This window comes from Caenorhabditis remanei, chromosome X (genome assembly GCF_010183535.1).
Source record: "Caenorhabditis remanei strain PX506 chromosome X, whole genome shotgun sequence".
Taxonomy (NCBI): domain Eukaryota; kingdom Metazoa; phylum Nematoda; class Chromadorea; order Rhabditida; family Rhabditidae; genus Caenorhabditis; species Caenorhabditis remanei.
Window position 1 is genome coordinate 1,124,536 of NC_071333.1, and position 27,501 is coordinate 1,152,036.

General features: G+C 38.2%; 6 protein-coding genes across 6 annotated transcripts; 3 read left to right on the top strand and 3 right to left on the bottom strand.

Annotated features, from left to right (window-relative positions):
* Nucleotides 1-2,626: 2,626 nt before the first annotated feature.
* GCK72_022285 (uncharacterized protein) lies at nucleotides 2,627-3,692 on the top strand (the record flags this gene model as incomplete). The annotated part of the gene is made up of 3 exons (XM_003106933.2): nucleotides 2,627-2,686; nucleotides 3,108-3,373; nucleotides 3,635-3,692. 3 exons carry the CDS (start codon nucleotides 2,627-2,629, stop codon nucleotides 3,690-3,692), a joined length of 384 nt encoding a protein of 127 aa, XP_003106981.2.
* A 1,058-nt stretch (nucleotides 3,693-4,750) lies between these two features.
* On the bottom strand, nucleotides 4,751-5,866 carry GCK72_022286 (uncharacterized protein; the record flags this gene model as incomplete). Its single annotated transcript, XM_003106973.2, has 3 exons — nucleotides 4,751-4,838; nucleotides 4,895-5,637; nucleotides 5,690-5,866. The coding sequence occupies 3 exons, from the start codon at nucleotides 5,864-5,866 to the stop codon at nucleotides 4,751-4,753; spliced, it is 1,008 nt and encodes a 335-aa protein (XP_003107021.2).
* A 4,182-nt stretch (nucleotides 5,867-10,048) lies between these two features.
* Nucleotides 10,049-12,829, top strand: GCK72_022287 (uncharacterized protein; the record flags this gene model as incomplete). Its single annotated transcript, XM_003106886.2, has 7 exons — nucleotides 10,049-10,117; nucleotides 10,164-10,309; nucleotides 10,356-10,494; nucleotides 10,946-11,142; nucleotides 11,530-11,841; nucleotides 11,890-12,056; nucleotides 12,468-12,829. 7 exons carry the CDS (start codon nucleotides 10,049-10,051, stop codon nucleotides 12,827-12,829), a joined length of 1,392 nt encoding a protein of 463 aa, XP_003106934.2.
* A 285-nt stretch (nucleotides 12,830-13,114) lies between these two features.
* On the bottom strand, nucleotides 13,115-13,860 carry GCK72_022288 (uncharacterized protein; the record flags this gene model as incomplete). Its single annotated transcript, XM_003106854.2, has 3 exons — nucleotides 13,115-13,210; nucleotides 13,331-13,448; nucleotides 13,754-13,860. The coding sequence occupies 3 exons, from the start codon at nucleotides 13,858-13,860 to the stop codon at nucleotides 13,115-13,117; spliced, it is 321 nt and encodes a 106-aa protein (XP_003106902.2).
* Nucleotides 13,861-21,008: 7,148 nt separating this feature from the next.
* On the top strand, nucleotides 21,009-25,735 carry GCK72_022289 (uncharacterized protein; the record flags this gene model as incomplete). The annotated part of the gene is made up of 8 exons (XM_003106814.2): nucleotides 21,009-21,047; nucleotides 21,799-22,200; nucleotides 22,594-23,051; nucleotides 23,098-23,566; nucleotides 23,616-24,080; nucleotides 24,129-24,932; nucleotides 24,981-25,280; nucleotides 25,334-25,735. 8 exons carry the CDS (start codon nucleotides 21,009-21,011, stop codon nucleotides 25,733-25,735), a joined length of 3,339 nt encoding a protein of 1,112 aa, XP_003106862.2.
* GCK72_022290 (uncharacterized protein) lies at nucleotides 25,316-26,511 on the bottom strand (the record flags this gene model as incomplete). The annotated part of the gene is made up of 4 exons (XM_003106801.2): nucleotides 25,316-25,747; nucleotides 26,125-26,175; nucleotides 26,226-26,339; nucleotides 26,392-26,511. The coding sequence occupies 4 exons, from the start codon at nucleotides 26,509-26,511 to the stop codon at nucleotides 25,316-25,318; spliced, it is 717 nt and encodes a 238-aa protein (XP_003106849.2).
* Between the last annotated feature and the right edge of the window lie 990 nt (nucleotides 26,512-27,501).

The window sequence follows — 27,501 nt, forward strand, 5'->3', positions numbered from 1 at the left end:
CACTTTGATTTGAGTGTTATTTATTTTTTTGCTCCCTGATTACTTGGAATCTTGGGAACAAAATTACTTTTTTTTCTGAAAGGAGCAAGGCAGTTTTTGTGTATGCTAGAATTTGCAGGAGATCTGTTCAACGGACTTGCTAGGTCATATAAAAAACATTTAAATAAAGATTTTTGTGAAGAACAAAATGCTACCGTATTCAAAAGCTTATCGCACTTATAAAAGGCGTAACATGGATAAAATCTCAAAGTGTATTCAAATAGATTCTCCAAATAAAAAAACACCTGTAGTACTACTAATTACACATTATCAACCAGTTTGATGTTATATTTCCTGAATGCCCTAATCAGTAAAATTCTCCATTTACGACTAAAATCTGATCGAATCAGTTTGCACAGTCCAAAAGGGTAAGCTATTCTTTTGCATGAACACAGACAAGGTTTAAAATAAGTCACTTCTTCACAGAATAAGACGCTTCGAGTTCATTTTCTCAGAAGGAAACAAGAAAGTGAAAATAAAACAAAACGGTGCACTCGAAAAGGACATTTGGTGCGTCGAGCCAATTTCTATGACTACAATAAGATGTATTTCGTCAACCCAAGAGTCGAACAAAATGGGCGGGTCCTCAAGGCTCTTGAAAAGGTTTATTTCGGGATTTATACCGATTCTACCGCGGGCCGTTTTATGGGCAATACATGGGCGCAGATTAGTTTGAGTAGAGCACCTGACACTGCAAGTTACGGAGATTGATGTCAAAAAAGGCATAAGTCGTAAAGCTAGAACTTTAAATACATTAAAAAACGTTGATTTTATGTATTTTTCCAAGAACTACGCTGGTTCGGGCAGATTAAAAATGTTCTAAGAAAATTGCTTTTCGGCGAAAGAGAAGAGAAAGAACCTACTGTAGTTTTATGAGAAACCTCGAGAATAATGGTCCGCCCACTTTCTAACTGATGTCAGCCGTCAAAACGTCACCCTTTTAAAGAACCCCATTACAGTATGAAAGGGCGTGGACTTCTCGTAGAAATAGTGTATACATTACAATTGGACCAATCAGAACGTTGTCTAATAAGCTGCATTTAGAGTCGTTTTGTGTGGCTCTTGAAGAAATGTCATCGTTTTTTGAGGGATATAAGTAGCTAAAATCGTTTTTCTTCATTTGACGGTTCCACTAGTTCAACAAAAAGAATGCTCTGATACAGTAAGCTCGACGATTAATAGAGATGAAAAAAAAATCAGAAATTAAATACATCAGAGAAACGTAATAAGTTGAAGTTTAAACATATCATCAAGGAATGCTGAGGCGGCAGGGATTCTCAGAACAACACGAACCCTTTTCTACAATGCCTGAACGCGGAAAATCTGTCAACTACAAAAGTGAAGAAGAAAAGAAATGACTGTCCAAGCTCATTTAAAAAAAGCTTAATATTTGGACTATTCGTGAGCTCAGCTTTTCAATTATTTTGCAACCAACATAAGCAAAGTACAGGACGGACACTTGTAAAATCAAAACTAGGTACCTATGATAATGTCAAAAACATTGAAGATTCGTAGAAAAGTTCAAATCCTCTTGTTTTCAAAATTTGAGTTCGAGAGTTTTATGGCTATCTAACAAATGACGGATATAAAGCAAAAACATCTGTACTTCATATTTCATAAATTCTGAAACTTAATAATCTGATGATCTATGGATTTATGGAGCTTTCTGTTATTTAGAATTGATTGGCAATGTTACAGAATTTTATTTTAATGTTTTGTCAACGGCCAGGTTGCACACATGAACCTACAGGAATAAGAAGCGGGTCCTTTTTTTTTTAATAATGAACTCACGAAATCAAAAAACAGAGTTCTTTCACAGACAGTCGGTAACATTTTTATACTCCCTGCAGTAATGTCAAATTTTGACTACTGCAGAAGATTGTTCACAGAAAATGACAATGACAATGACATACTTTTCAAACTTAAAAACAAAAGCAAGATTGCTACGGATAACTAAAGATAAAGAAACCCGAGGACAAAAAAGTCAATTTCTCAACTGTCCGTTTTTGGTGGAATGAGAGTTGTCCCATTATTCACCAACTCCTCCCAAATTCTCAGCACGAGCCCAAAATGGCCAGAAAATCTACATAAACTAATGGAAATCGATGAATACCCGCCAAAAAGCACCCAATTTCCTGGCGAAAGCCGCGAAATGTATTCCATTTTCTTCTCTCGCTCCTTTCTCATCGACTCCACTCGTTCGTTTTTTTTTGCTCCTTCTTCTTCTTCTTCTCGAATGAGAACGTGGCTCCTCTGGCAGTCGATACTGCTAAACGCGCTCCACCGTGGTTTCTCTACGGTCTCTTCGGTTGTAGCGTATGGAGGCATGCTCTTTTTTCATCGATGTGAGCGTTTACATCATTCAAAAGAAGAGAAGCTACTAGAAAATTCATGGGGAGAAAAGTTTCTGGGCCAAAAGAACAGCTAATTTCTCTCAAACCCATCTTTTTCATTTGGAAAATTTTCGAATTTGTGCTTTGATTTGACTTTTTTGAACACTCTGCTCTTTTTTTTTACTTATTCCATTTATTACTGCATTCTCAAAACTCCATATTTCAGAAAATTCTTCTCATCTTGCACGGCCAGTATGCCGCCTGGTGGGAGTACTGTAGGTCCCTTCACCCCGGACGTTTTTTACGAGTATGAGGTAAGCTATTCAGAAAAAAACTGGTTGAGAAGCATTGCGAAATTTTGAGAAATTCTGAGAATGCGTTAGGCAGAGTAAGCATGACTCAGCTGGGATGAAGATGAGCAGAAAACACAGATTACTTGTTCTTAAAGAGGATATTGAGGATATAAAAAAGTGTTTGGGATAAACATTTGACACATAAATAGCTTGAGAACAGGATTACCGGATTTGATTCTTTTTTTTTTTTGAAAATATGAAGTTTTTAAAAATTTACAAAAAGTTACGAAATACATATTGAGCAGAAGTACAACTCACATCGTACTCAAGCTAGTATGTTGGTTTTCTTTGAAAATTCTAGAATCAAAGTGGAACTAACAACATCCGTGACTCACTTCAATCTCCTAGGCGAGAAACCCGGACCCCATAATTTTCATTTCAGCCGCATGCTCTGTCACGAGAAGAAATAGATAATCGGCGGATCCAGCAGAACACATTTCGACTTTTCCAAGAGACACTAGAGCAGGTCCGGGCGTTGGCGGAACAGATACAAGAGGGAATTGAGCAAACCGCACGGATTCAGGAAGAGCATAGGAGGATTCAGAAGGCGATGAGACGGCAAAAAAGATTGAATCGGAAACGAGCACGTCAGATGGAGGAGCAAGATGAGCAACGCCGATTGGTCATTAAAATGTTCTTCTCCTGCAGGTGAGCCCCTGGTCCCTTTTTGCTGGAAAAGATTAGTCTGAAATTTTTTTTGACGTGTGACAAAAGCAAACATTTCAATTTCTTGATAAGGTATTACATGATGATCATTATGCTCCTTATCATCGACATCTGTCAAAAATAATAAAATATTTCGAAATATGTCAAGCCGTACCACTTGGGGCCTGGTAGAACTCCTTATCTTACAAATGGAATGTTTGCTGCAAACATTGTTTCAAAATTCCAATATTTAAATGTTTCCAGAGAACGCCGTCAAGCCTTCCCGGACCTTGCTCGCCAATATTTCCAAAGCATCAGCTAAATGCCAAATCCACTGCCATAAATGTATTTTATTCTGCTATTGTAAAACAAGCCCAACTAGAGTTACTAGTCAATGACTTTCACGCACACCCCCAAATCTCTGAACGGTTTCTCATGATAACCGAAAATCTAAAATTGAGTTTTAATTTTTCTTTTCACTGACCGGAATAAAATTTGCTTTATTATAAACTGAACGACTGGGAGGTTAGTTTTTACAGCAATTTTAAATGGAAAACACAAAAAGAGAATTAGAAAAAAAGCTGACGATTTCGAGTTGCGGAGAAATCCGAAATCCTGATAAAATGTGTACACGGACAATCTGACAAATAACGGTACACTGACAAATTACAGTGACGAAAAGCGGTACACTGACAAATTACAGTGACAAATAACGGTACACTGAAAAATTACAATGACCACCTCTATGAATATTATTGAGTACTTCGAGTACCTCTCTCATAACTTATCTGACTTCTGGAAATATTCAAACATTTTTTGGCACCGATATATTTATAAAAATGACAATGAGCAGTTTACAAACATGAAGCCAACTCATAATTATCAAGGCAATCAAAGTGTTTCCAAGTACCGTGAAACATTAAAAAAAATGCAGAACTAATTGAAGGGACAGAGTAGGGGGAGAACATTACCAGTGTTTGTTAGGGGAACAAGCCATAAGAGAAAGTGAGGAGATTGGGTGAGGACATAGAATAAAACTAAAATATTTAAAAGCTTGCCAGCAAGCATAAAAAAATTAGGCTAAAAATAAGAGCTTAGCTTACAACAAAAAAAATTTCTCAAAATTATGATGAATACGAGCATGGAAGGGAGAGTGAGATTTGCGAAGGGGGGGGGGGAGATAGCTGCCGTTTTAATTGATCTTTTTCAAAAATCATATTATTTTATTGACACTGGGATTGAAAAAAGTAAGAAAGGGGATCTGGGATCAAGGGGGTGTGGGGATGTTGACTGGAATGAAATGAATGCCATTTGGTGATAAATATGAGAATCCTAGGTGACTAAAAAAAAATTTTAAAAAAGTTTTATGGAAAATTATCGTCAGTGGTGTTTGTTATAGTGCGAAGGTGTTTCCAGTATAAGCCGGCCGTTGGTTTTATGCTCCTTCTGTTCTTTCATCAAGGGCGCTCTGAAAAATTGAAGAGTTAGTTATGGAATTTTAGCATTAAAAATTTGTTAACTTACTTATTACGTAAAAATGTTTCCAAAAGATCCTCAGAGCGTTTTCTAGCTTCACGTTCCGAAGAGAGGAGTCCTTCTAGTTCTGCAATCCTTCTCTTCATTTTGTCATGCTCTTCTTCACGCTTTCTCTGGAGTTCCTTTGCCTTATTTCTGGATTTCCGGACGGCGTCATTGTTCCTGGCTCTTTTCAGTTTGTAGGTGGGCTCCGCTTTCTCAGTATCTGCTTTCAAGTTATACTTTCTAGCACGGGTTTGAGGTCTGAAGTTTTCCAATCCGGTCCTTTTTCTTTTCTTGCTATTGGGCTCAATGTAGGAGTCGTCAACACTGCCATCATCCTCCGAACCGTTGCTTGATCCGCTGTAGTCATCCTCGTATTCATCGTAGGCAGGTCGTTTGGTGGCTCGTCGGGTTTTGTTTGCGTGTTCCAATACTTCTTCCTCAGTCTTAACTTCACAATTCATCTTGTAGGCATCCTGATCAAATTCTTCGGGTTTCCGAAACCCGGGACCGTATGTCACATGACGTTCATATCCATTTAGGACAGGCTGCTCATAAGGACGCTCTCCATCGTAGAGGATGTTCACTTTTTGGAGTTCGGCATCGTCGAAGTCCACATTATCGGCAGGTACGTCAAGGTCGGTAAAGCATTGGAGGTAGTTGTCAAGGTCTAATTCAGTTTCCATAAAGTCCACTGGGTAGCGTTCACGGTCACGCTGTTGGAAGGATGCCGCAAGGGCGAGGGAGTCCTGAAAATATGAAAATAGTTTTAAGTTTAAATTAATTGAAAATGAAACATACTTGTCTGTTAAACATTCCGGCGGCTGAGGTGGAGGCTCCGTGGTGAGGGAGATCTGTTAATCCGCGGAGAGGTTCTCCTTGGATTCGGGAGAGTTGGGGGTTTTTCATTGGGGTTCCGTCAAAGGTCATTGGTTTGTCTTCTTTAGCTTGGTGATTGTAGGTGAGCTTGCTGAACATTGGGGGTTTCTGAAAATGACAAAAGTTAGATTTGAAAATTTTCGAAACGTTAAGTATTATAACGGAACAAAAAATGGAACAAAAGGAGGAATTGCGTGGTCGATGTGGTTTCGAATGTTCTCGACGTCTCGTTTTTAAGAGAAGACAAGACAGACAAAACTATAGAACAGGAGCCATGAAGATGACTAGAGAAAAAGAGAGAATGAAAAAGTAAGTAAGCAATGGACAGGAAAAAATTGGTGTGGCGAGCGCGGCGGCGGCGGCAACCCCACAACCCCAAACACACGACATTTCTCCCTCATTTGACAAAAGAGACTGTTGAGTGTCCACGGTTTTAGATAGACATACGAATAAGTCACCTGTAAAATATAAAACATGCCAACACGAAGAGTCACGCCTTTCTTTTTCTTTCCCGTTTTTTTCTAAACATGACGTCACTTGGTATAGGAAGAAAGCGACAAAAAGGAAAAGCAAATGTAATTCTAGATGTTTGTGATTTATGACGAATAGAAAATATATTTAAGGAAACTAGGATTTTAATAAAACGGTTATATTAAAAAGTGGATTAGTTTATTTTATAACTCAAATTTTAAGGAAGTTATTGAAAACTAAAGTAATAATGTTTGCTCTTGCTATAAAATACGAAAAGCAGAATGAAACAAAAAATGATGCTAGTTTTAAAATGTTACAAAAATGAAATAAAAGAAATTAGGACTGAGCAAAGGGAAAGTGTTGTTATCAAACTGTCTCCAGGAGACACACCCATTCTTATCTTTGGTGACAGTTTTGTATACATGACTAGAAAAGGGTAAGAAAAATATTGAAAGAAACAAGAAATAAAATGAAAGATAGATAGGAGAAGTATAAAAAGATAACTTGAAAACAATTTGAGAAAAGATATTCAAAACTAAAAACATTTTGGATTCTCAGACTATAGTCAAACCAAAAATGAGCTTCTCAACCATCCGACACAACAAGGATTGCGAAATGCAAAACTGAAAACTTCAACCATGTCCACGTCGACTTATAGCTAGGGGCGGGGCCAGTTGTGTACAATTAGACTCCAAGGAGATGGATGAATACCGACGCTCTCGTCGGGAGGAGACGCGTGAGAGAAAAAGGGAGGCTATGCGAGGCAACCAGCCGTCCACAAGTATTGCGAAATAGAGGCCAACGTTGTGTGCGAATGGAAAATGACAGAGAAATAGTGTGGGAGAGGAAGAGGAATAAAGAAGAGATGACTCACACTTGTCCTTCTTTTCTAAGTCTCTCTCCGTAGCGTTATGTTTTTTGAGACTTTCGTACGATGGATCACTAGAGACAAAGAGGTTCCAGAGAATGAGGGCGCAAAAATAAAATGCGGGAGGGCTTTGTTTTCCTAGGCAGCCTGGGGGGAGACGCAGAAAATGGGAAGTAGGGGGTCGACTCAAACCGGACTAGAATGATGGTCGGGTGACTCATACTTGTCATGAATACCCTCAAAAACTATCGGAGATTGAAGATTGATAGGGAGATAGTGTGACAGGAAAGAGAGATGTTAAGAAGTCGGCGTCTTCTAGGTACTATTTTGGTGCACTTTGTTCTTTAACAGTGACAACCTCACACACTTTCCCCTGGGAACTGTGTCAGTGATGACTAGATACACTGACAAAATGTGGTCACTGACAAAATACACTGACAAAAAGTAAGGATACACTGACAAAATACACTGACAAAAAGTATTGATACACTGACAAAATGTGGTCACTGACAAAATACACTGACAAAAAGTAGTAACACACTGACAAATTGCAGTGACAATTCTGATGACTTTAAGATGCAGTGATGCAACATGTGGCCAGTGTTATTTTTTGTGTCATTGACCATTCTAACAAAATGAACAGTTTGTTGAGTAGTCATTTGATTTGATTATCTATTCCGAAAGAAAGTTCAAAAATCTGATTATCGTCCTTCATCAAAACTTCTTGTCAGACTTCATTTTTTCCCCATCAAATAACAAACCTGCAAAAAAGTTGCATTTTCTCGTGGGAGGATAGTGATCGAAAAAAAAGATAAGGATCATTTTTCAACTAACACATGTTCCAGTACACTAGAGTGACGTGTATCACACATCATTGAAAGTCAATAGACCTCTTTTTCACCCTCATGAACAGACCAGATGATATAGTGAAGTAAGAAAGCAAAATGATACAGAAAAACAATGAGAATTCTCTTTTCTCTTTATCTTGTTTCTGTTTTGTCATCACAGCTGTTGGTGGTGACCATTGAGGAGTCCGAATTATTGATGATATCATTATTTGCTGTCAAAATATACGGATTTTCCGGATTTTTCTCATATCTAAATAGTCTAAACATACCCGGTGCGCTCGTACTAAAATTTAGACGAAAATTGCAAAAAGAGTAAGAAACCTGGGAAAATGTCATAGTTTTCAACTTATCTAACAATACCTGACAAACAAAAACCTATCACATGACCTATCCTTTCATATGACAAAAAAACCGTGAGGTTGCGTGAAGTTGTGCCTGTTTGCTCAACGTTTTGAACATTTTCGAAAACTGCGGTTTTTGGATGCACTTATCAAACTATAAACATACAATTTGATAAGATCGTTTTGCCTACATATACAAGAAAACTGAAAGAAGAAATGTGTCACTGCTGTTATCAGTAGTTTCAGTGTCTTTTTATATTGTGCATCGGACACGCATACCGGGAACCGTGGAGAGGGGGAGGTTCTTAGAATTGATACAGAACGAAAAAGGCGGGATTTAAAATTTCCGAAAAATTAAAGATTTGGAAAAAAACAAAGAATAATCATCCGGACGTTTACAGATCCCTAAAATGATTTTGTATAGCCTCATACACGGACTTTCTAGAAATAACTATAATCTCCCTGGTAATCGTTTATCCATAAACAAGATAGAGCATCCTTATCCCTGCCACCCACGCACCGGTGTTCAAAGTTTGCTTTTTTGTTGTTTTTTGTGCTCGGTGTGCAATCGAAATGAAAAGCGAAACAGATGCCAGGGTTGCCCGACTGGCTAGCAGGAAGTTTTTATAATATTGTGACGTCAGCCCTCAAAGGAAAACTTTTGGCTTCGAGAAAAACGGAAACCTGAAAAGAAAAGTAAAGATAACATTTCTCTTCTAAAATAGCACCTGGTGGCAGTTTCTGTTTCCGTTTTCTGACTCGTTCCTCCCGACTAACCGGTTTTGGTATTTCAACTCCCAATTTTCAATTCGAAAGAAACGGAATAGGTTTCTCTCTGCCCTTGTATTCAACTTTCTTTCTATCAAATCTCAAAAAAGACGGTGTGTCATTCCGCTGGCTTTGAATTGGTGACAAATTGTGTACACAACAGCAAAAAAAAAAAGATACAGAACAAAAAGAAAAAACTTTGAAAAAGGAGAGATAAGTTCTGAGGAAAAATGGAGAGGAGACAGGTGACAGGAAGAGAAGAGGAAATGACTGTGAAACTAAACAAGGAAGACAAACTTGGAGAAATCGACCAGCGAACTGAAATGATGGGAAATCAGAGTCATTGGATAATTGACTGGCGGGAAGAAATATTGAATCATGTTGTTCAGAAAATCAGTGTAGAGTGGTCGTTGTAAAAATTGAATATTCAAATTTCACATGACACAAATAATGATGTATTCTGAAAAAAACTGTATTCTATGATACATATTTTCAGAATTGCCAGCTACTTAACCTACAGTTGACACATCCTCATTTTTGTAACAACCGGACCACCCTGTTTCCTGTCGAAAAATACCATGTTTTGGAACAGGCAACCAGAGACCGGTCGATGAACTCAACACCAAAAATAAAAAACCTTGACGATCAAAAACAATTTGCTACTATTGCCAACAACAACAATCTTCCGAAAGTCAAAAACTATTCAGTTCTGAACAAAATTATAGTGGTTTTGGTGATTTTCTTAATTTTTGACATTATACGTATTCCGTTGATTTTTTTTCCACCTGGCTAGGTTTCATTCATCTGTTCTCATAATTATCTTCTTCTCCATCTAAATCTCGCTGACCGCACACTGCCACTGTTTTTGGCCTTGACATTGTTTATAATATCCCCTCCTTCTCGTTTACTGTTACTTTTTTTGCCTGCATCGACCGATTTTATTTGTCTCTTTTGTCTTGTAAAGAACGTTTTCAACTTATTTTAGATGCCGTCTAAACAAGAGCTTAAGGAAAATCTGATCAACTTTTTCAGTCGCCAGGAGGACCAGTCGGAGGTACATTCTAAACTTTACTAACTGATTTTCTATTCTATTATTCCAGAAAGCCCGGAATGATGCTGACATTTTCTGCGGCTTGTACAGTCAATTCATTGAAGAGCAACACTTCATCGACTGGAACGCTTGGAAATTCCTGGATGCGAAACGCCAAGTAACGCTCAAAGATCTTCCAACATTTGATGAGAAAAGGTAAGTAGATCAAAAACCGAGAATGTATTAAAATTACATATTTTAGAACCAATATTCTCAACAAACTCGCTGTCATCAAGTTGAATGGAGGGTTGGGTACTACCATGGGGTGTACCAAGGCGAAATCATTAATTGAAGTCCGAGAGGGATATTCGTTCATGGATTTGGCTGTTTTGGAGCACCAGGTGAGTGTTTTTCCATTTTACCAGCTGAATTCAATATAAATTCAATTGGGTTCATTGTATACATCAGTTTCAAAACTGTATACTATAGACGTCACAAGTTCCGTGTTGAGTTGTTTGTGAGCAAAAATTATAGTGATAATGAATACGATGATGATGATTATGATGATTATGATCATCGTCATCATTAACACCATACTTATGAATATCATCATTGGAATTTTTTGATTCCCCTTCTTATCGCACTACGAAAATTAAAATTCGATGCACACATTTTTCTGTTATCAGTTGGAGCTAGAAGTGTGACAAACAACTTTTTGGTTGTTAATGATGTAGATGATGATTTTGAAGCATTGACATCAACTAGGGGCGACATGAATTCGAAAGCTGTAAGAAAAGAAAAAGAGGGAAGGAAGAAACAATAAAAATAATAAAACAATAATTGAATTTGCAGAAAATGTGCGAAACCTTCGGTGTAGATACACCACTGTACCTCATGAACTCATTCTACACTGACGATGACACTAAAGCGTATCTCGCCGAAAAAGGATACAACAAAGTGAAGACGTTTGTTCAGTCCAAATGTCCAAGACTTGACGCTGGCACCAATCTGCCAATCGAAGATGACACACAGCAATGGGGAGATGATGCGTAAGATATTCCTTATTCTTGCGGGAAAAGATGGATGGGGCAGTTGAGACTCCTCAGACTCCAAAAATTGAGGGGAAATATGTAGTGTAGATATTTTGAAAACTAGTTACATAATATGAATTTGAAAATTTTCAAAAATATTCAAAACATGTAAAAGTGTATTTTTATGCATATTTTACTTTTTTCACGAACAGCGAAAAAGGGCTTTTATAAAAAATTTTCTACACATATTCATGTCGAAAAATGTAAAAAGTGGGAACACTGCCGTTAGACCAACGCTGTACTGCGATTTGTGAAAAATAATTTCTCGACGCTCGGGAATACGGAAAAAAGTATTAATCTAAATTTTTGTCATGAATAACCCCGATTACCAAAAGCTTTTCCCAGATGGTGTCCACCAGGACATGGAAATATTTTCCAATCTCTTCAAAACACCGGCGTCCTTGACCAACTCATCTCTGAGGGACGTGAAATCATTTTTGTCTCTAACATCGACAACACCGGAGCCAACACAAGCTTTCAAATTGTTCAACTCATGATTGACCAAAACGTGGACTACGTTATGGAGTGCACCCAAAAGACCCATGTTGATGTCAAAGGGGGCACACTCATTGAAATAAACAACCAGATGATGCACCTGGAAATGCCACAAGTTCCACCAGAGAATCTTCCAGACTTTTGTTCAACTAAGGTTTTCAAGTGAGTCAGGAAACAATAATTTTTATAATTTTTTATCCATTTTTCCAGAATTTTCAACACTAACAACATCTGGGTCAATCTTAATGCTGTTAAGAAACTTCTTCCTGACATCAAAAGTGAAATCATCGTTAACAAAAAAAACGTCCGTGGGCGTGAAGTCCTCCAATTGGAGTTTTCGATCGGAGGATGCATCAAAAACTTTCCTAATGCACTGTGTTAGTTCTTTTGATAAGTTTTTGGCATTCTTGCAAACCGGGCCGAAACGGGCTGACCCGCGCTAACTCGTTTAAAGCTCAACCTTATGAACTGAAAAATATACCAAAATGTAGATCTCAGCGACTTCTGTGTCCGTGACCTACCACGGCCCGGATGGCTATTTGTTAATGTGCCGCGTGCGGGGCAAGAAAGGTTTTTTTGGTGATTTTCGCGTTTTTTGGTACTTTTTCCCGGCCCACGCCATATTCATGACTTCCTTCCGGCCTGTCGTAGGTCACTGCCATAGAACTTGCCGAGATCTACATTTTGGTATATTTTTCAGCTCATAAAATTCAGTTTGAAGCAAATTACGCGCCGGCGCGGCTTGCAAGTATGGTATTTAGATCCAATATCACTTTTCACGTTTCCAGGTGTTCACGTTGAACGCAATCGTTTCCGTCCTGTCAAAAACCTGGGAGATCTGCTCTCACTTCGTTCTTCTCTCTGCGATTTGGACCGTGAAACCTTCAAAATCCATCATAACCACGAAATGGGTGTCCCTCCAGTCATCAGTTTGGACGCCTCTATCTACACAAGTGTAGATGAAGTGGACAAGCGATTCCCTCACTCACTCATCATGAAACACTGCACAGAATTCAATGTGGTGGGTGATGTACACTTCGGGAAGAATATTCAACTTACTGGAATAGTCACCGTGGAGAGTAAGTCGGAGAAGCCTGCAACCGTTCCAGATAACACTGTTCTCAAGGACGAAAACTTCATTGCAAAGTGATTCTCAACTTTTCTGTTTAAAATGTCGTGTTTTGTTTATAATTTTCAAAAATTAATTGCACAATTGAATTGTGGTAGTAATGGTTTCAAAAATAAATAATGTATTTTTTAGAACGGTTGAAAAAAAGCGAGGTTTGTAGAATGTATCAGCGGTAGAAATTAAGAAGGAAAAATATGATGCAGATCAAGTTTTTTGAGATTTTGAGATTATAGGAATACGGTAGAGTAATAGAGATCATGAAGAGTAAACATATAGCTGAAAAGGAAAAGTACAGTAATCCAACATTTATAGCCGAATGTCGTAGTGTGGAGGAATACGAGCAACCAGTTGGTAGTCAAAGTACAACGCACCATTGACCATAGTGACAGTGCGTCCTTCCGCCTGAAAATGAATATTGTTTTAAAGTCTACAATGACAAAAAGTTTACAGTAAAAAAAAGGTTTACAGTGACAAAAAAGTAACCAGTGACGAAAAAAACAAAATAACCCAAAAATTCCTTACCTTGGCTTTCCGAATTTGCGACTGAATCTCTGCAGCCTCTGGTGGTGGAGGAGCTGCTCCCACAAGTGCTCCAGCCTGTTGCATCATCATGGCAACTCCCATTCCGACTCCCATCGAGCTAAAATTATTTCAAAATATTGTTTTTAATGAGTCTATGTGCTAAATAGTGTGATCAATGAAAATAAAAGTGACAAGTGCAGTCTTTGCCGAAAATACAGTTTCTGAAATTTTGCAATTTCCAACAACCACACTATCTAGATTGAAAACTATAATGCAACAACTTGGTACATCACCAACATAGAAATAAATAGAATAGAAATAGTCTATGTGATACTAGAGAAATCCAAAGAGATAGAGTGACAGATAGAAGAAATAGTTCAAACCAAACTCAAGTCGCATTACAGTTTTATAAAAGTAACGAACGATTGCCTTCTTTTGCGAGCCTCATGTATATTGAGGAACTGGTGGTGTCCATGTGGATGAAGATGTTGGTTCACTGGATCGGGATCGGATGACATGCAACAACCCATTTAGGCCATTTTTTGTTTGCCGGGTGACCGGATGTAGAGTGAAACAATGGATTCTGAAAAAACGGGTGTAGACACAAAGTGAGTTTTGAGTGCTAATGGTTATAATAAAGAGAATGACGTCTCAAAGAACAAGACGTAGCCGAAAAAAAATCTTGGAGGAAATGTTGACAAATGTCTAGTTGGTCTAGTTCTAGAAATTGTTCTAAAAATTGTTTAAAAAAATGAAACTAATAACCTTCAAGAACAGAAAAACACTCACGTAAACGCGTTTCTTGAAAAATGAAGCTAACTAATTAAAAGTGAAATGACTGACTCATTTTTTTGGCTCAAAAAAAAAGAGTGAAAAACAGAACACATACTAGGAAGAATGTTACTAACAAAAGTTTCAAATTTCGACTCCTTTTTCTTTCTATTCAATGTGAGATATATTTTCCCGGTTATGTATAGTAAAAAAGACTCTATCGCTTTTTCAAAACCTTCGAAAATTGAAAAAAATTGAAAAAAGTAAGAGTCGAGAGTAGAAACAAGGTAAAAATGACAATAACATGCTGTTTTCAAGTAGTGATATTTGTTCGCGGTCCGCTAAGAAATGTTTTTGCTTCTTCCTCTTATTTTCTTTTGTGTTCAGTGTTCCATCTCATATTCCAACAAGACTTTTGATGTTGATGAAAGAAAAAAGAGTAATAGTTGATGGACAAGAAGAAGGGGAAGGTAGGATAAGTAATAACAATAGAACAACAATATTTTTAAATTTTGAATTTTAAATAACGCTGAACAATCAAGTTTCCAATTTGTAAAATTTTTAAGTAAAAATAACAACACTAAACACCTATCAAAATTCCTTTGAACCAAAAACCAATCCACAATAGTCATATGTGTGTCACAAACAAAGAACAACCCAAATTTATGAGGTATGACGGAAGCACCAGGAGCTCTCGAGCTCCATCGAGCTCCGTTTCACCCCGAAATTTTGAAAAATGAGCTCCAACAAACCAGGAAAGGCAAGAAGTGCCACCCCAAATCGGAAAATTTGCAAAATTGGAGAAAAAAACAGCTATCAATCAGAGCATGAATATCTAGTGGTTTCTATTCCCATAAGTTTTAGGAGAGATTTGTGAACTCTTTGGGTTTGGTTTCATTTGTTTACATCTGTTCTGAAATTAGTCTGAAAAGGGAAATGAGATACACTTACAAGGTATAGAATTTCAGGAAATTCAAAGTACCAGAATTCATATTTGTTGGGCAAGGTGAACATACCAAAACACAACACATAATGAACTTTTTGATTCATGGGAATTTTAGTCGCTGTGATGATGGGGATTGTCAGTGTAAGCTTACAGTGACCGCCTGATTGTCAGTGTAAGCTTCGGTGATTGTCAGTGTAAGCTTACAGTGACCGCCATTGTCAGTGTAAGCTTCGGTGATTGTCAGTGTAAGCTTACAGTGACCGCCAGATTGTCAGTGTAAGCTTACAGTGACCGCCAGATTGTCAGTGTAAGCTTTGGTGATTGTCAGTGTAAGCTTACTGTGACCGGCAGATTGTCAGTGTAAGCTTCGGTGATTGTCAGTGTAAGCTTACAGTGACCGCCAGATTGTCAGTGTAAGCTTCGGTGATTGTCAGTGTAAGACTTGGTGATTGTCAGTGTAAGCTTACAGTGACCAGAGCAGTTCTCCAAAACGTTTTGAGAATAGGAGAGTAGATAAACGTTCAAAGCACACAAGTGCGGAATACCAAAACGACATTGGTGGCGAAAAAACTAGCGGAGGAAGAGATAAATGTAGTAGATAGTCTAGAAATCCACTTTACCCACGCATGAAAAATAAAACGGAATAGAAAGTGATGGTCTCTTCCCCCATCTTATTCACAAGTACATTATGGAACATGACGAATAAAATATTGCATCTTCATTTTTTTGGGTTGAATCTAAAAGAATATTAAAAAGAGATAAGTATGCATGTGTGTACGCTCCTTAGCTCCTGCTCAGACAGAGCACAAATGGGGTGGGAGCGACGGGTGACGAACCCTTTTTTCTCCTCCCCTCGAAAAATGAAAAAAAAACGAGGTTCCATTTAGAAGAAATCGGGTTGAAGGAATTGAAAGAATATCTGGTTAGGCTAAGCAAAAAACGCATGTGAGCAAGCAGAAGAAGGATGAGAAAAAACGTATCTTTTGACAAGAAACGAAGAGGTTTTGTAAATAAATTGAACAAGTTAGATTTGATTTCGAAACGACGGCGGACCTCTTTTCCGTCGCACAAGACACCTCCTCCCTCAACTTTCTCAACTGACAGATTTCATGAAAAGAAAAATAAGAAAATAAGTTGAAAATCCACGGAGGATGGGTCGAAAGTGGAAACATGCAAATTTTTGTCTGTTTCGCCACCTTTTCAGGCGATGTTGCATGTCTAGAGTGTGGTTTGATAGGACAATTGGTTTTTCGGTTTTCGAAAGGAAAAAAATGTCGGGTGGTACAAAAAAATGTGGAGCAGAAAAATAACTTCCTAGTTCAAAAAAATGTGCGTTTAGAAAGTACAGACCTTTCAAAAAAGTTCGATTATTCAGCACTGTCAAAAGTTCAAGACGCAATAAATGGGTTTAGAAATAACGTGATATTGACGGCAAGGAAATTTTTGTGGTCACTGCTAATATAAATCTCTATCTGTGCACGTGTTTGTCCACGGAGTTGTATTTATTAAGTTTAGCAATACAACAGCAATTTTTCCTCAAATAAACTTTTCAAACTATTTTTATTACAGTATTAAAATTGTTAAAGTTACTATACCAATTTAAAATGTCCTATATTGAGACACATTCTAGTTTGAGAACAAACCGTAGAACCTGTGATAGAGGCTGGTCCCTGCTTGCAGCGGTATATCTCGATTCACAAAGAAAATATCGAAATGTTGCTAACTGACAAAATAAACTTTAATACTCATAAAATATTTCAGTAGTTGAAAAGTTTTAAATATCTCCCCAAAAATAACCGATATAGGATGCTCCGAACTTTTGCTAGCGGATGCGTCTCTATTATAGGATTCTTGTTATATCTGATAACATATTATCAAGTACAGTTCACATATATTCACAAAAAATGGTTCATAATACAACTTCCAAAAAGAAAAACGTTTCGTAGTAAAACACGGATGATTTCTGGTGAAGAGTTGGTCTCGGAGACTAACCGAATTTCTGGTTTACTTGTCGTTTTGGAAGGTTGAGTTGGTCACCGAAAAACGGGTGGAGTCTGAGAGAAGAAATGAGGCGTCTCTCCCCCAAAATGACTTTAAACTTGGGTAGATTAGTTTTTGGAAAATTAGAAACAGGACGATGAGCTAATTTGAGCAGCGAACTTTTTTTTAGAAATTTTAATTATATGGGAAAGTTTAATTCAGAAATCTCATTTTGCCAGTGTGAGTCAAAATTGAAACAAAGAAAAAAGACGTAATACCAAGTGGGCAGCAAAGAAACAATGAGGAGAGAACTTGCAGCTAAATGTAAACATTTTAGATATTGAATTAAGTATATAGTTTTTGCTAAACTGATCTTTGGTAAAGAAAAACGTCTTACTGAAAAGTATAATCATAAGAATTTTAAAATAGTTGTGTTGGGAATTTCCAACCGGTAAAAACGTTCAAATGACATGATTCATAGCTATTTAGCCTTTGAAGACATCTGGAGATGCAGCATTTGTCATATGATGAGAGGATAGACGTCTGGCATTGGTTTCAAATATACATTTTGATCATGAGCTTATTGCAGATGGAAAAACTCGTTGTCGCGGTGCTAATAGTGATTCAGATGATCAATATATTCTTAGCTTTGGTCAGGCATTGAAACCGATTATATTAAAACCATACTAGTCAAGGCCCGGGCCGGGTATTTGACGCCGAAATTTCAACATTTTTAAATTTTATTTGAGAATGGTTGACTTTTTTCATCGAAAAAGTCAAATTTTTGACTATCATTCAGAATTAGAAACAATTCTCAAAAATCATCAAAAATGTACATATTCTCGATGGAAAATTGACAAACTTTCAAAAAAAATTTATGAAAAGATAAATTCATTTTTTGAAGCCTTCAAAATTTTTCCAACGGCATTCGGGCTTTGTCGAGCCTTTCTGGGCCTACGGGCCATTTCGGGTCTGGCTGGATCGGGTTGCAACCAACTCGTCTAGGTTTTATTGATAGACACGAATTCATCCTGGCTCTGCTAATACATATTCAACTTCTGAAATCAATGTATGGTTCTCAACTTCACACGTTCGTAACAGTTGCACTTTTGAACAATAACCACACTCTGCAAAACTCCGAACATGTATCTTTCACTAGGGACGTTGCATGAAAGCTGTACAAACATAACCTCTGCAGTTTTTCAAAGTTTTTCATTGTGACACGAACGCAGCTTTATTTCCGCGCAGAAAATTTTGTGTTGTAATAAACACGTACAACAAATTCGTAAATGCTTTTGATTCTGCAGAGATTATAAGTAATTAATTATTTGTTTACATCTTATTTCACTCCTCTCTCATTCTGAGATCGGATTGCACATATCTAATTAGCCAAATTCTCGCAAGTCTTATTTATTATTCGAGCCTTTTTTTCTTGCGAACTCAATAACAACAAGAATTTGATCTCTTCTTTCTTTTTGAAACCTACATATTTTTTTGTATTATGAATACCATATTTTTGATCTGATCTAAGATAAAACACAAACTACACCTATAGTTTCTTGTCGGTGTCTTTTCAAATCCGTCACTTTTTGAGCTTTTTTTGCTTTTTCTGATGTGAAAATGCATTAACCAGATTGAATTTCTATACCAGACTCCCTTGCCTCTCCTCCCACTCAACAAAGATTTCCAGTATTCTTTTCAAAAAGTGACGCATCGTTTTGTCTTCCGAGTTTTAGCTCTGACAAGCCGTGGTTAGAAGAAAAACGCGCATTTTCCGGCAGCTACCAATTTTTTCGTTTGTTTTTTTTGTTTTCTTGGGAAAATGGCGGCGGATTTTTTCTGCTGTTCTCAAAAAATAAGAAGGCAGTTTTACGTTTTTATTTTTTTAAATATATTTTTTAGTTTTTCTTTTGTAGTTATTTGGAACCGGCATAAGACAATTTTCAATTAGTAGAGGGACTATTTCTGTTATTTCTAGTCAAACTCATGTACTTTTTCAAACATCGTCAATTAGAAAAAATAGCAAAAAAAGTGAAAGAAACTACATCTGCCAACACTCACGTAAATGATGACATGATCAATTGATTATATAAATGCAGGTGTTTTTTGAAAGTCTTTCAAGTTCAGCAATTTCAATTTAGCAAAACTGACAAAAATAGTCGTTACGACAACTCAAATTGTCCCTGCAACTTTGCATTTAGTCACAATAATATCTTATACGTATGTTCACTTTAATAGTTCATTTCACACTAACACTTTTCCTTCTGTAATACTTTTTCTAGACACTGTTTTGGAAGAAAATGTTTAGTATGAAGTCATCAAACTTTCAAGACAGAAACAATCAGAATTTTTTCAAATATCGCGTCGGAAAACGTGATTTTTGTCTTTTCCAATAAACCGTACAATACAAAATCAAGATCCGAGTAATTGGTAGGGTTGTTACGTAGTAGCCTCTCTTCCCCCCGTCCTACCACAACCACGTTTTCCGTTTTATCCGTTTCGTCCATGACCTCAATACCTTTCGTCCTCCCTCTTCTTATCCTTCCTTACAATTCTGTGCCCCCGAGAACATTTCGCTTTTTTTCTTCTGCCTATTCTCGCGTCCGCATTTTTTCCACTCTTTCCATTCTTCTTCGTCTCCGTTTTCCAAAATGATTCGATCTACATCGTATGCGTGTCTTGTAGCCGAATCTGATCACTGTCATCCGGGTACACGTAAAGTGTATCCCGTTGTATTTCTCTTGGTCATTGCAAAACTCCCGATCGTTTTCATTCTTATCTTTGAAAAGTCAGTATCATACTGATAACACACTCATGGCACCACTTTTCCAGTGTACCGAGACTAGGGGAACGTATCACGAGGAATGCACATGTTCTCGCAAAAGAAAAAAAATTGGGGGAGTGGAAATAGGTTTTAGGAGTGGAAGTAGGAAAAAGGGAAAAATAAAATTGATAAGGTTTTAACACGTGGAGAGAGAAAATCACACCATGTCTTGACCAGTATATAATGGCAGGGGTGAAGGTCATTCGGAAATCAAATGTTCTGGAAGATTCTTGAGTGTTAGTTTTTTTTTCCCAACATGCCCTCCTGACAGATGTGGTCAGTCCAGTTGTCCGGTGTTTGTTTTCAAATGGGCCTGATTTTATCTTAGACCCCCACGGTTTGAGTCCTTAGGGTTTTCCGTATGTCCGAATGTCTTAATGCGAATTCCCATGTATAGAGTAAAGTTTCACAAAAAAATCCCAAGAAAAATTTCGGATTCCCGCGAAAAAAGAAATTGTATGCTTCTTCTTTTTTTCTGAATATTCAATTGCTTTCCTCCTCTCCCAAAACGGCAGAACGTCACGTTTTCCTCTTTTTTTTCGGTTTTCTTTTCTTTTTTCAAAAAAGAGGCCCACGCAACTTCCCATCTTCCCTTTTCTTCTGGGGATAAAGCTTAAAAAAGATGCGAAAAGGATAGAGTTGAATCCCAAAATCCCAAAAGGTTTCTGATTTCTATACATCTCTCTTTTCTTTTTCTTTTTTTTTCATTTTGTTTTCTTGCTGTGTCAGATTGCACTTTCCAGACCGATTATCTCAAAAAGTTGTTATTTTTTCTTATTTTTCGACGCCAATAGCTGGTATAAAAGTAGTTCAAAACCATCCCAGTGCACTAAATTTGAAATTCTGATGCAAATTTCCTCCACGTTGCGAAATGTGGTTAGAGACGCAGGGACATGGAGCAAAAAAACGTGTTGTTTACTCACTTTTTCTTTTTCTGCCTGAGTCTTTTTGCGTTCCCTCAAGAGACTCTTTTCTCTCCTCTTGTTTTCTTAAATTTCTTCTCTTTTCTTTTGTTCGGTCTGGCCTTCTCACGCAAATTAGAAAAGAATTTCCGAAGGCTTCTTGTTTTTTTTGTAACTTTTTCAAATAAAACTGAATTTCTTTTCAGGTAACCTTATCTGTTCCTTGGAACAAGCAAAGTACGAAAAACAAAGAAAATGTCGGCAAAAGCTGTTAGCGAGTTATCTGGAAAAGAGGTGAGCTACAAAGATACAAACTCCATGTAAGAAAAAGTTATTGTGTTCAGTTTTTGAGGGAGAAAAAGCCTGAAAAGGTCACAGCCTAAGGCAAACGTTCTATTTGTTTGTCAGTGTAGGTTATGCAAGCGTTAGTGTACACATTTCACACAAAAAACATTTTTCAAAAAAAAAATCGTCGCTTTGGTTTTTTGGGGCTGAATAATTGTTTGGCTTTATTCAGTTTTCTGGAATTTTTCCAAATATCTTTGTTTTGAGATTTTCAGAAATAAAATTGAAGTATTTGTTTCTTGAATAATAGCAGATTAACAAAATATGTTATTGACATGTTTTCACTGACTCAAGAACCAATAAACACAAAAATAAATGTCAAGTTATTTACTCCGCTTCTAATTTATAGATATTTCCAATTTTGCATATCTTGAAAAGGAACGACAGCAGCAGACTTGCAAAATATCGTATCGGCTGTTACGGTTGGCCCGAAGTCAAAAATTAGCACATTTTTTTCACTAAATTTTTTGAAGTTTTTTGAAATTTTCATCAAAAATAGTCCGAAATCTAATGAATGCCTGACTTTTTATCGTTATTTAAAAACATCGTCGAAAGACCTTTTTCAAAAAAAAATCATATTCAAAATTTTTGTACTGTGACCTGTCCCGGCCCGTAGCAGATCTGAACACAGTATTCTTTAAATTCTACAGAATTTAAAAAAATCATGCTTTCCCTTGTCTCCTATTCTAAATCTTTTTAGGTTCTTTACAAATACTTCGAATCAAGTGGCCTCCTCTCCTCCCCACATGCATTTCACGTGAAGGCCGGTGAGAATTTCGACGAGATTGCCAACAAGTACGAGTGGCTCGCTCGTGATAACAAAGGAGTCATCAAACCAGACCAACTGATCAAAAGACGTGGAAAGTTGGGATTGGTCAAGATCGGAACACCACAAGAATTAAAGGCGTGGTTCGAGAAGACAGGAAATACTCATGTGAAAGTAGGACAGACAGAAGGACGCCTTCATACATTTATTGTCGAACCATTTTGTGCACATACGGAGAAGGATGAGATGTATATTGCGATTTTCAGTGAGAGAACCAGAGATGTTATTATGTTTTATGAACATGGAGGTGTTGATATCGGAGATGTTGAGGAGAAGGTAAGGAACACAAAATATTTTTGAAAAAATATATCAATAAGTCATTTCAGCATAGTTGACCGGAATCCGGATTTCGGAATTTTTTGATTAAAATTTTGAGATTTTATTCCGGTTCCTGATATTAGTTTTAACCAGAAATGTTCCGCTGAGTCAATAAACTCATTTTCATGGGTGGTCTTATACTTGTGTTAGGCACTGTATATTACTTCTTTTTTGATTTAGATCCTTAAACGTAGTTTTAAACTTTGTTTATCATTAAAAAACACTCGAAAAAATGACTTGGTCTTCCAAATTGAGCAAATCATTTGAAATTCCGGATTCTCGAATTCCAGAGTTCCGGATTCCGGATTCCGGAAATCAAAAAATGTCAATCGTTACAACTATGATTTTCAGGCCCGCAGTGTATCCATCCCAGTCCAACTTGATAACAAAGCTATGTCACCATCCGACGAGGAGCTCTCCACCCTACTGGGACCAGTTAAGGACAGTGAACTCATCCGTAAATTTGTTGTAGAACTCTACAAAGCCTACAAAGATCTCCACTTCACTTACCTTGAAATTAACCCATTTGTCCTTCTTAACAACCAAATCCACGTTTTGGATCTCGCTGCCAAACTCGATGAAACTGCCAATTTCTTGTGCGCTGATAAGTGGAAAAGCCGATTGACACCATATGGGGGGCCAAACCATGTTGAGTTCCCAGCACCTTTCGGACGTGACCTAACCACAGAGGAACAGTACATTTCTGATATGGATGCCAAGACAGGAGCATCTCTGAAGCTCACCATCTTGAACAGAAAGGGAAGAGTCTGGACTATGGTTGCAGGAGGTGGTGCTTCAGTGGTTTTCACGTAAGTCATTAAATCTGGTTACAAATTTTTGAATTTGTGTGTTTAGTGACACCGTCTGTGACCTTGGAGGTGCAACTGAACTTGCCAACTACGGAGAATACTCTGGAGACCCATCAGAATCCCAGACTTATGAATACGCCAAGACAATCCTCTCAGTTATGACGGAAGGAGCTCCAAGACCAGATGGAAAAGTTTTGATCATCGGAGGATCTATTGCTAACTTTACGAATGTTGCGAAAACTTTTGGTGGAATCGTCAGAGCTTTTGAGACCTTTGTTTCCAAGCTTAAAGAGCACAAAGTCACAATTTTTGTCCGTCGTGGAGGACCGAATTACCAAGAAGGATTGAGAAGAATTAAGGATGCCGCTACCAAGTTGGAGCTCCCAATCCATGTGTTTGGCCCAGAAACTCATATGACTGCTATTGTTGGCGCAGCCCTCGGAGTCAAGCCAATGCCAACTGTACCAACTGCTCCACAGACCACCGGACAGTTCTTGTTGAGCCCGGAACGTAATGTGAGTTTTGCGTATTCACTCGTAGGTTTCAAATCATTACTTGTTTCAGACCGGCGGAACCGAGCGTGCTCCATCTTCCCCAGTACCAAGTCCAACTCCAATTGAGAACCCACTCACCACTGCACAACAAAACAAATTGAACAGCTTCCGTGGACTATTCGAGGATGATACCAAGGCAATTGTCTGGGGACAACAAGCCAAGGCTATCCAAGGAATGCTAGACTTTGATTATGTGTGCAGAAGAAACTCTCCATCAGTCGTTGCCTCCACCTATCCATTTACTGGAGATAACAAGCAGAAGTACTACTTTGGACAGAAGGAAATCCTAATCCCAGCTTACAAATCGATGGCAAAGGCGTTTGCCACTCACCCAGAAGCTTCCGTGATGGTCACGTTTGCCTCCATGAGATCTGTCTTTGAGACTGTCTTAGAGGCTCTCGAGTTCCCACAAATCAAGGTTATTGCCATCATTGCTGAAGGAGTTCCAGAGAATCAGACAAGAAAACTATTGAAGGTATGATAAATGTTGAAAAAGATAGTAATTTAGGTATAAGTATTCCAGATTGCTCATGACCGTGGAGTAACTCTTATTGGTCCAGCCACTGTTGGAGGAATCAAGCCAGGAGCATTCAAAATCGGAAACACCGGAGGAATGATGGACAACATCCTGGCCTCCAAACTCTACCGCCCTGGAAGTGTCGCCTATGTGTCTCGTTCCGGTGGAATGTCCAATGAGCTCAACAACATCATCTCTCAAAACACCAACGGTGTCTATGAAGGAATTGCTATTGGAGGAGATCGTTATCCAGGAAGCACTTACACTGACCACGTTATCCGTTACCAAAATGATGACCGTGTGAAAATGATTGTTCTTCTCGGAGAAGTTGGAGGTGTGGAAGAATACAAAATTGTGGACTTGTTGAAGCAAAAGAAGGTGACTAAGCCTCTGGTCGCTTGGTGCATTGGAACATGTGCCGACCATATCACTTCCGAGGTTCAATTTGGGCATGCTGGAGCATCGGCCAACGCTCTCGGAGAAACCGCTGCTTGCAAGAACGCAGCTCTCCGCGCTTCCGGTGCTCTTGTTCCAGAATCCTTTGACGATCTTGGAAACAAGATCCGCCAAACCTATGATGAACTCGTCCGCCAGCAAGTCATTGTTCCACAACCAGAAGTTCCACCACCAGCCGTTCCAATGGATTACGCATGGGCTCGTGAACTTGGTCTCATCAGAAAACCAGCTTCATTCATGACATCCATTTGTGATGAGAGAGGAGAGGAGTTGAATTACGCAGGAGTTCCAATCACCAAGGTTTTGGAGTCCGATATGGGAATTGGGGGAGTTTTGGGATTGTTGTGGTTCCAGGTACGTCATTCAGTGAGAAAAAATTCTAAAATTTTCCAAGTCTTCCAGAAACGCCTCCCACCACACGCCAACAAGTTCATTGAGATTTGCTTGATGCTCACTGCTGACCACGGACCAGCTGTTTCCGGAGCTCACAACACCATTGTGTGTGCTCGCGCCGGAAAAGATTTGATCTCCTCCCTCACCTCTGGACTCTTGACAATCGGAGACAGATTTGGTGGTGCGCTTGATGGAGCTGCTCGCCAATTCTCAGAAGCATTTGACCAAGGATGGTCTGCCAACCAGTTTGTCAGTGAGATGAGAAAGAAGGGAAAACATATTATGGGAATTGGGCATCGTGTCAAGAGTGTAAGTTTAGATTTGATTCCTGATCGTTTCATAATTCAAGCCACAATTTTCAGATTAACAACCCCGACAAGCGTGTGGAAATCTTGAAACGCTTTGCAATGGACAAGAAAGAGTTTGCTCAAGAGACACCACTCTTTGAGTACGCCTTGGAAGTCGAGAAGATCACCACTGCTAAAAAACCAAATCTCATCCTCAATGTCGACGGAGCGATTGCAATCTTGTTCGTTGATATCCTCCGCCACAGCGGAATGTTCACCAAGGCGGAAGCCGAGGAGACCATTGAGATCGGATCTTTGAATGGACTTTTTGTATTGGGCAGATCTATTGGATTTATCGGTCACTATCTTGATCAATCTCGTCTCAAGCAAGGTCTCTACCGCCATCCATGGGATGATATCTCCTACATCATGCCAGAGAGCAACTTGGTAAGTTATTTGAAGGGGTTTCTTCATTGAGATGGTAGATTTCTCAAAAAAAAGTTTTCATTTCAGTAAATCTTCAACTACCAATTCTCTACTGGACCAAACAACTGAATCATTCCAATTTTTCCTTTAATCTGAGAAATTTGCATTTTCCGTAGTCCATTCCTCTCCTAATTTCGTCTCTCACAGCAATAATTTTCAAATGTTTCGGGAATTTATTTCCTATTTTTATATTCCTGCTAACTTTAAACTTGAAAAATGAGCTTTACAAATGTTTTCGATGTAGCTTCTAGCTTTTTCACTCACAATTATTAATTTATTCAGTATAGATTCTGATAATAAAGTGTGGTCATGAACAAAACCGACATAAATTGAGAAAAGCTACGGGAGGTATTGCACAAGTCAGAGTTGCAACAACACACTTTTACATAGACTCCGCCAATGGTTTCCTTCTGACATCCGACTCCATTTGTCTTAAAAAAGTTGAAACTAGTAGAAAACAACGCAAATTATGTCTAAATACCTGGCAATCTGTGATTTTTACGGACGCATCTGGGCAAGTTCCATTATAAACATTGAAGTCACTACCTTGCTCAGAAAGTGTCATGCAGTAGTCTCCAGGACAAGTCATCTTTACCTGGAACTCAACCATGATATCAATATTTGGAAAATATAAAGATATACCTCACCTTGTCAGAATTCTGAAGTGTTCCCTCATATTCATAATCTGCAAAAGCCCAGCACTGTCGAGAATTGGCAAAAGAGAAAAAACAAATAATTAATAGCAAAAAAGAGAGAAACAGTTGCATTTTCACGTTGAAATTGGAAAGTGTGCTTTTATCAGTGGCAGTCAAAAAGGAGTTGTGTGCTAATTGACCACAGCATACCAAATATATTTGTATTGTGTGTTTGTCATATGGGGGTAATTGTTTTGGTGATCCTGATACTTTTAGTGATGGGTTTCGTCAGATTTTTTTTTTGAAAATCAGAAAATTGATAGAACTCGGTCGCGAAGGCAATCAGTTATGTAACGCTCGAAATGGGATAAGTTGGGACGTCCCGGGCGTCTCGGATAGTCATGAAACGGTTAAAATGAGCCAAAATTTTTGAAACTTCGGAAATTGCGTCCCCAGTTATGTATTCAGGGTCTATGAAAGTTGGACTACTCTCCGACAGAAATAGACTGTTTTCCAAAATGACCGGAAAAGTTCATTTCCAACCGCTAGTTAGAACTATTTAGCTCACTGTTGCAAAATTGGTTTTTTTCCAAATTTGCAAAAACGGTCACGCTCCCCTCTTCAAGAAGTGTTTTTTTTTTGAAAATGACAGGAAAAAAGTGGAACGTCTCATTTCGAGTGCTACATTCATGTTATTTTATATCCAACCTGTATTAAAGATGTAAAAACTGTTATATTGTATATTACAAGTACAAAAATTACCCAAATAATTTTTTTGTATCGAGTGTGGTTTTTCAATTACTGTTGACCCACTTTTCTAGTTTTCGAGTCAGATTTCCTTTCGGGAAACCATTTTTGCACATTAACCATTTCTCGCACGTTTTTCACACGTTCCCCGCATCATCATGCTATCAATAAGACAATCGGGTGATTCTGAAACTTATCAACAGATCCACAACTCCCGAATACTTCACAAGTCAAATATCACAGATCACTCCTCTCTCTTCAAATGTCTCCTTCCAATACACAACTGTCGGATGGGAAGGAAAGACTAGTGGAATGCGAGAGAGTGCATGACGTCACAGAAAGGTCGCACAAAGGGAGAGAGTAACACACGTGTAT